Source organism: Manacus vitellinus, unplaced genomic scaffold, assembly GCF_001715985.3.
Source record: "Manacus vitellinus isolate BGI_N305 unplaced genomic scaffold, ASM171598v3 scaffold_78_pilon, whole genome shotgun sequence".
Lineage (NCBI taxonomy): Eukaryota > Metazoa > Chordata > Aves > Passeriformes > Pipridae > Manacus > Manacus vitellinus.
In genome coordinates, this window is record NW_021940807.1 from 275,328 (window position 1) to 282,319 (window position 6,992).

At 49.9% G+C, this 6,992-nt stretch overlaps 1 protein-coding gene across 1 annotated transcript in view; it reads right to left on the reverse strand.

Annotated features, from left to right (window-relative positions):
- MAP4 (microtubule associated protein 4) overlaps window positions 1-6,992 on the reverse strand; it is a 114,029-nt gene that overhangs the window by 82,664 nt on the left and 24,373 nt on the right. The window contains exon 3 of the mRNA XM_029964666.1: window positions 6,902-6,967. Coding sequence (XP_029820526.1) covers window positions 6,902-6,967 — 66 coding nt within the window. The remainder of the gene's footprint in view (window positions 1-6,901; window positions 6,968-6,992) is intronic.

Sequence of the window (6,992 nt, forward strand, 5' to 3'; positions counted from 1 at the left end):
CCCTTCACCCCCAGCCTGTTTGTGTTTGGGATTGCCCTGACCCCTGTGCAGGACCTTGCCCTTGGCCTCGTTAAACCCCCTGAGGTTGGCACGGCCCCACCTGTCCAGCCTGTCCCGGTCCCTCTGGGTGCCCCATCCCTTCCCCACAGCTCGGTGTCCCCAGCAGACTGGCCGAGGGGGCCTCAGTCCCACTGTCCATGTCACTGACAGAGCTGTTGGACAGTCCTGGTCCCATCCCAGCCCCTGAGGACCCCACTGCTCACTGGTCTGCACTGGGACACCGAGCCATTGACCACAGCTCTGAGTGGGACCATCCAGCCCATCCCTTATCCCCGAGTGTCCCATCCATCAAATCCATGTCTCTCCACTTCAGAGACAAGGGTGTCCTGTGGGACAGTGCCAAACACTGTGCACAACATCCTTGTCCTTGAGGGACATGTTTCCAAACCTCTGCCCAGGCAGCAAATGGTTCCAGTTTGAGCCATTTCCCTCTTCCAGCAGCACCACAGGAGCAGTTAATCCAGACATGCAGCTCCTGCAGGAACCAGCCACGGACAAGCAGCACAACCCAAGAGATTCTGAGCACAGAACAACTCTGCAGAGGTTAGTTTGACACGTTTATTAGGGTGATTTATTGGACAGCAGTTACAGTCAGTCATACAGAGCATTGCAACCATCGGTTCAGAATCAGCAGTGACAACACACAGCGTGCAAGCACAGCGAGGTTTAGGACAGGAAAGGCAGAGACCATCCCCAAGGGCTGGAGAAAAGTATGGACAACAGGGAATTAAACAGAGCAACACTTTTGGTGGCTGCCTGGCTCTCTGAAAAGAGAAGCTGCCCAAGGGGACAGACCCACTGCTGCACATTCAGGCACTGCACTGAGTCCTCAGGGAGATACAGTTTCTGGGGGAGACAAAAGACCCCACACAGACCCTCCACCATCCCCCAGGTCCCATCCAGCCCCCAGGGAAAAGCACAACCATGACATGGCAGAGCTTTGGGTGAGTCCTGTGAGGAAGAACCACCCCAGACACACAGAACAAGCAGCTCTCCCTCTGCCCACGAGTGAACCCGATGGCATTTCAAATTATAAAATAAACAGGGATGCGAACGTGGGGGTGGAAAATAAAGTGGGGGTGAAATGGAATGAGCTGTCCGTGTTTGCAGCTGAGACAGTGACTGAACCTGGGGCTGGAGGAGCAGCCCTTGGACTGCTCAAGGCTCTGCTGGGCCTGGGGAGCCCCATCCAGCCCCATCCCATCGAGCCAGGGGGGCCCGACCCCCCTGCCCACCTTGCTCTGCAGCCAACGGCTCCAGGGGCCACACACCCCCCTCCAGCCAAGAGTTAAAGCATTATTGCATTTCAATACAGTGTTCAGATAACCTGAAGCCTTCTACAATTCAACCTGAAAACGTCTCTCTGTCAATCATCATCTACTCTCTATTCCTGGGGCACAGAGAGTTAAGGCAAAAGGTGAGAAAGGATGGCTGAGGAACCAGGTTAAAGGGATGCTGCCTTGCTCCAAAATCAACCTCATTTACAGAAAAAGGAGCTATGGAAAGGTCTTTGGAAATAAAACCAAGAATGCAACAATCTCCTTGCGTGGCCACAGACACCAAAAATCCCCTGAGAGGAAAGAACAACACGAGGGGTTCAAGGGTTGGACTCCATGATCTCCTGGAGGGTTTTTCCAGCCTAAATGACTGGGTGAACTGTGTGGTGTCCTGGTCAGGTTGGCACATGGGACCAGGAAGGGAAGAGCCCGGTTTTGGGAGCTGGCAACTCCAGGCAATGGAGTTTTCTCAGAAACAACAGCTACTGACCTCAGAGGAGAAGCCACCGGTGCTACTTGTTGGGAAACTGGCACCACAAGGATGTCACAGCCACTAAACAAGGCCCTGAGTGGTGGGTAAAGCAATAAATTGGCACCCAACGAGAGGAGAAAAGGGTCAGGTCCTGCTGCACATCACTGAACAGGACAGGGGGTGCCAGCTCTGGGCACTGCCACCCTGGGTGGGGACTGTGGGAGCTCTCACGGGGAGAAAAATGGTCATTTCAATAAATCCAGGCTGGCTGGGTCACTGATGGAGGGGACTCCCCAAAGCAAACCCTCTGGGGGCACTAAGAGCAGGACAAACAGCAGGATCCACTCAGGGGGAGACCCCCAGCCCACAGACCCTGAGTGGAGCAGCATCATGGCACAGTAATGGGCACTCGAGGGTACCAGGGGCACTCAGGTGGAACCTGCCCTCTTCACAACAAGAAAAAAATATTTTTAGGCAAGTGAAGGTCCTAGTGCACTTCTTTTGTGTAGTTTGGACAATCAGGTCCTACCTTGGACTGGATTTGGGTTCAATAAAGCCCCGTTATCAGGTGTTGTGGGCAAAGGGCCTTTCACAACACAGCTCCCCTCACACAGAACATTCCCTCACCTACACAAACCCCAGCTGAGCCTGTCTCGGGTGAAATACTGCCTTGTCTCTCTCAATTATTTCCTCCTTTCCCATTCTGTTGGTCTGGTTTGTGTTTGGAAAGCTTTGCACTGCTATGGACACAGCAGGAACCTCACTGCACTTGCTGAGCTCCTGTAGCTCTGTTTTAGATTAAAACAGGCCCCTTCCTCCTGGTGCTCCTGGAAATTTTCAGCATTATTTCAGGGCAGATTTTACAATTTAGTCCTTTGGTTTCTCTCAGATTATTTTCTCATGGCAGGTAAGATTCCATCCAAGGCTGTCATTCCCCAAAGGAAGCCTGAGGGGTGAAGTTAAAGAAAGGCAATTCCCTTTCTTAACTTCCAGGGTTTTTGGGAAGGAGCACAACAGCAAAGCAGCTTCCTAAGGCAAGAATTTGGGGTTGGCTGTTTTCCTTTATACTCCCAGTTGATGGCAAGTGCTCGAACCCCATAACCCACCCCAGAGATGATCCACCTGTACCTCAGGAAACGTGGTTTTCCCTAATCTGTTTCTCAGGTCTAGCAAGTGCTACGATCTGGAAACGCCCCTTTTGAAGAAAACAACATTATTACAGATAAAAACCTGATGTGGGAAGGTTTTAAAGCAGCAGGGATAAAGGCAGGAGCTCTACAAGGCTGTGGTGAGTGTGGGGAGGAGGGGAAGGAGCTGCAGTCATGGTGCATCCATCCGCTAGGAAAGCACAACTTGGAACCTCCAACCTTCTGTCGCTGAGCACCCATGAAAACGGAGAGAAATGAAATTTAAAAGTGATCAAACTGAAAATGGAGCCGTGGTTGTGACTCAAAACCCGAACGGTGCAGTTCAGAACATCATGCACGTTTGTGCTTACACAAGGAGAGGAAGGTTTCAACAAGCACTGCAGAGCACAGGGAGGAGGAGGAGGAGGATGGAGCGCCGCCAGCACGGCCACCCTTTGGCTTCTTCCAAGGAGGCAAAGCAAGAGCTCTGTAAAATGCTGAAGATTTTAGAAGTGTAATGGCAGGTAGAAAAGGACACTGGTCTTGTGTCAGTGGCAGCCCCAGTGTTAGGAGACAGTCTAGGCTTCTAGGAGGAGAAAATAGAAGAGAGGAGAAGAAGAAGGAGAGGGAAAGGGGATGGGGAGAGGGGCAAGAAAGCGCAAGTGGTTAGTAAACATGAACATCCAGGTAGCACACACTGCTCAACAAGCAATACTTCATTTAGTGCAGCCAGGAGATTTGCCAAAAGCCACTTTGGAGACCCGTGGAATGAATTCTGCTTTTAGGAGTGTCTGGGGACGGAGCCGCGCGCGACGCTGGGCCGTGCTCGGGCAGGGTCAGCGACACCCAGGAGAGCTCAGGGTGCTGCCCAAGGGCACAATTTGCACTGAAAACAAAGTATTTCTGTGACCCAATCGTGGATGTGAGAATTCCAAGCCGGCTGGCTGGAGGGGGAAGCCCAGCTAAGGGGAGTATGAACGTTGGGATACTTCCCCTGGGTACTTCTCACCTGCCAGCAAGAGAATGAGCAGCACCTCGGGCAAGAGGCACCCAGATCAAACCATGTGATCATCCTTGATGGATTTGTGGCCAGAAATTTGGTTGGTTTTTTATTTTTAAACATAGAATTCCTTTGAACTCTAGGCAAATATCCTATTTGCAACGAGGAGTTGCAAATCGAAAATTACCCACGTTATTTTTTAATTTTAAAACTTCTGTCAGAGCTTTACTAAGCCCTGCCTAATCTCTGCATGGTGAAGGGGAGCAGTGAGGTCCCTCCCTCCCCACCTTATGCCATCTGGAATTATACACTATTAATGATTTCCCTTGCTGGTTCCCTCAGCTCTGTGCTTGCCTTCTCTCGGAATGCTGCTCCAACTGCTCCATTTATCCTTATAAGGAAGAACTGGATTAACAGCAAGACTTGCAGTGGATGTGCCGAGCACCCAAAGCCAGATGCAGCTCTCAAATTCCCAAAAAACACCCCCCAAGCCAGACACCAATGGTCACGTAGAGCTCAGCACTGCCAAGAACTGAACCCCCCGGAGCCGCTGCCTCCCTTCCCAAAATCCTGACCTGTGCCCATCCCTGCAGGAATGCTTTAAACAGCACTGTCAGAGCCAACAGAATTCAACACCAACAGAGGGTTTGCCCCCCAGTTCCAGGAGTTTTGGGTTTCTGCCATGTGCTGCATTAAGGGGATGTTGGAGCAGGGCATGGGTCTGGAGGCAGCACAGGCTGCCAAGATTTCAGTCCTGACTAATTCCAAGCTCTGCACACCCCCCCACATGTTGTAGATAATGTTGCAAGTCATAATATCAAGTCATCACCTTGTTTATTTGATTAGTGAACAAAGAAGTGCAGCAAAGCTTCCTGTGCTCCAGCCTGGAGAGATCTGTGTTTGTGCCATCAAACAGCCTCCCAGCACCTTTTCCTTGGAGTCTGTTCTACAGTCCAACTCCAACCCAATTCTGCTTTTTAAAGCTCTCTCTGTGGCTTTCAACACTGGGGTTTGTAGCAAAATGCTGGTTTCCCTGAGCATCACCTTCCTCAGTCCTCCCTCGGCCGCTCCACTTCCCACCTCTGCACTGGGCTCACATCCCACATCCCTAAAAACCACTCCAGCTTTCAGACACAGCTTAGGGAACAGATCCAGCTGGAAATAAGCCACCACAGCTTGGAGGTGGCTTAGGGCCAGGGCCTCCAGGGCTGCTTTGGGCAGCACCACCTATGGCACAACCTGGTCCGGGCGCTCCTGCAGAGCATCAGCTGCTGCTCAGCCCTGCAAACCCGATGGAAATGCAGCATTCCCCCTCTCCCTGATGGATAACCAGGGACATTTCAACGTTCCACCAAGGAGGGGGGCAGGGGGGAGAGGCTGTGAAGGAATTGTGTCGTATCAGCCCTCTGTTGTTCTGGAAAGCCTAATTAAGTTGATGCCCACGACTCCTCAGCTCTGACGTGCCGCTCCCACCGCTTTGATGTGGCTTTTAGACAAGACTTCAACAAGAGGAGAAGAGATCCAACTCTGCCCCACAAAGAGGGAACACATTAATAAATTAAAAAGCCTCAGACACATAAAAGTATCTCTGATCAAAGTTGTTAACGTTTAGTGTGTGAAGAGTTAAAACCCCCACAAAGCAAGAGCGAAGCAAATAAAGGATTTTTGAAACACAAGTCAGAAGTTCAGTCCAAACATCACGATGCATTTAATTAGTCAGAGCCAGAGTATCATAAATCCGATTATATTTCTGTGTCCTTTTAGTTATAAGTATCAAAAAAGAGGGAGGAAGTGTCCTCAGGAAGGTTCAGAAGTGTTCTTAATTTCAGTTTAAATGACAAAAGATGCACAACTTCATCTTGACTGAATTTACAATGTCAAATTAAGCACAAAGATCAATTTTCATATTCCCATCCTCAATAAGGACACGAAACTCACTCACACTCTAAATCACACTCTAATATTCTAAAGAGAATTGTAACAGAGAGATGTTTTAATTCATCCCCATCTCCCAAACATTCATCATTATTTCCTGATTACTTTTTTCTCTCAGGGCCACGCCCATGGATCAGGAGGGGTGTAATGCTGGGAGCACCCAAACAGTCTTAGCAATGATCTGTACTAGAGATGAGCTGGAGGGCACGACAAGAGAGACCAAATAAATAGTTCTTACCAATGCCAGGATGACAACTGCCTTTGGAATATTTTATCCTCAAGAAAAGAGAGATCCCACAGTCAGAGTCCTCACCACGGAAGGAAACAGATGGGTTGGAATTGTGGAAGTCACAGCAAAGAAGACTCAAAGGGAAGCAGTGTTTAACTAAGAGAAGACCAACCTCAGCACATCAGGCTGATTGGAAAGATCAATAATTTTCCAGGTTCCTCACAAGTCTGAAATATTTCTCCACTTCAGTCACGAGTTTCTTGCAGTCAAAACCATCCTAATGCTACAGAACAGGGTCCAGAAGGCCTGGATGGCACCTGGGACAAGCTAAAGGAGGTGTGGGAGATGTTTCCAGCAGGGGAGCTTGGGGTGGGAGGAGAAGCTCAGAATTCAGCAGGGTCACAGCAGTGAAGAAAAACTGCACCAAAGGATGGTGGAGTTGGACAAAAATCACTGTCAGTTCACAGGGAACAGCAGGAGTCACGGGTCAGGGAGAGCTCAGCTCTGGATGTTATGGACTGGAAAACCATTTTTATTACAGCCCTGGATGTTGCCTTCCCAACAACTGACCATGGATAAAAATATAACACCTTCAGAGCAAGGCTTTGTGCAAATGAGCCACTTCAAACTCCAAAGAAAACGAAGCTTTACTCTGCCAGGAATTCTCTGAAAAGATCATTAAACCAAACACAATCCCCTGGGAGGAAATCAGACTCAAAAAGAAGATGCATTTGGCCATGGTGAAGGTTCAGTGCTCTGACAACAAACACAGAAGTTGCTGTGTCTCCACCAGACACGTACCTGTGTGATGATCTCCCAGGCCATGGTCACCGTTCTCCACCACCGTGGGGCCACAGGCTGAGGAGTCTGCAGGGAATCAAAGCAGCTGTTA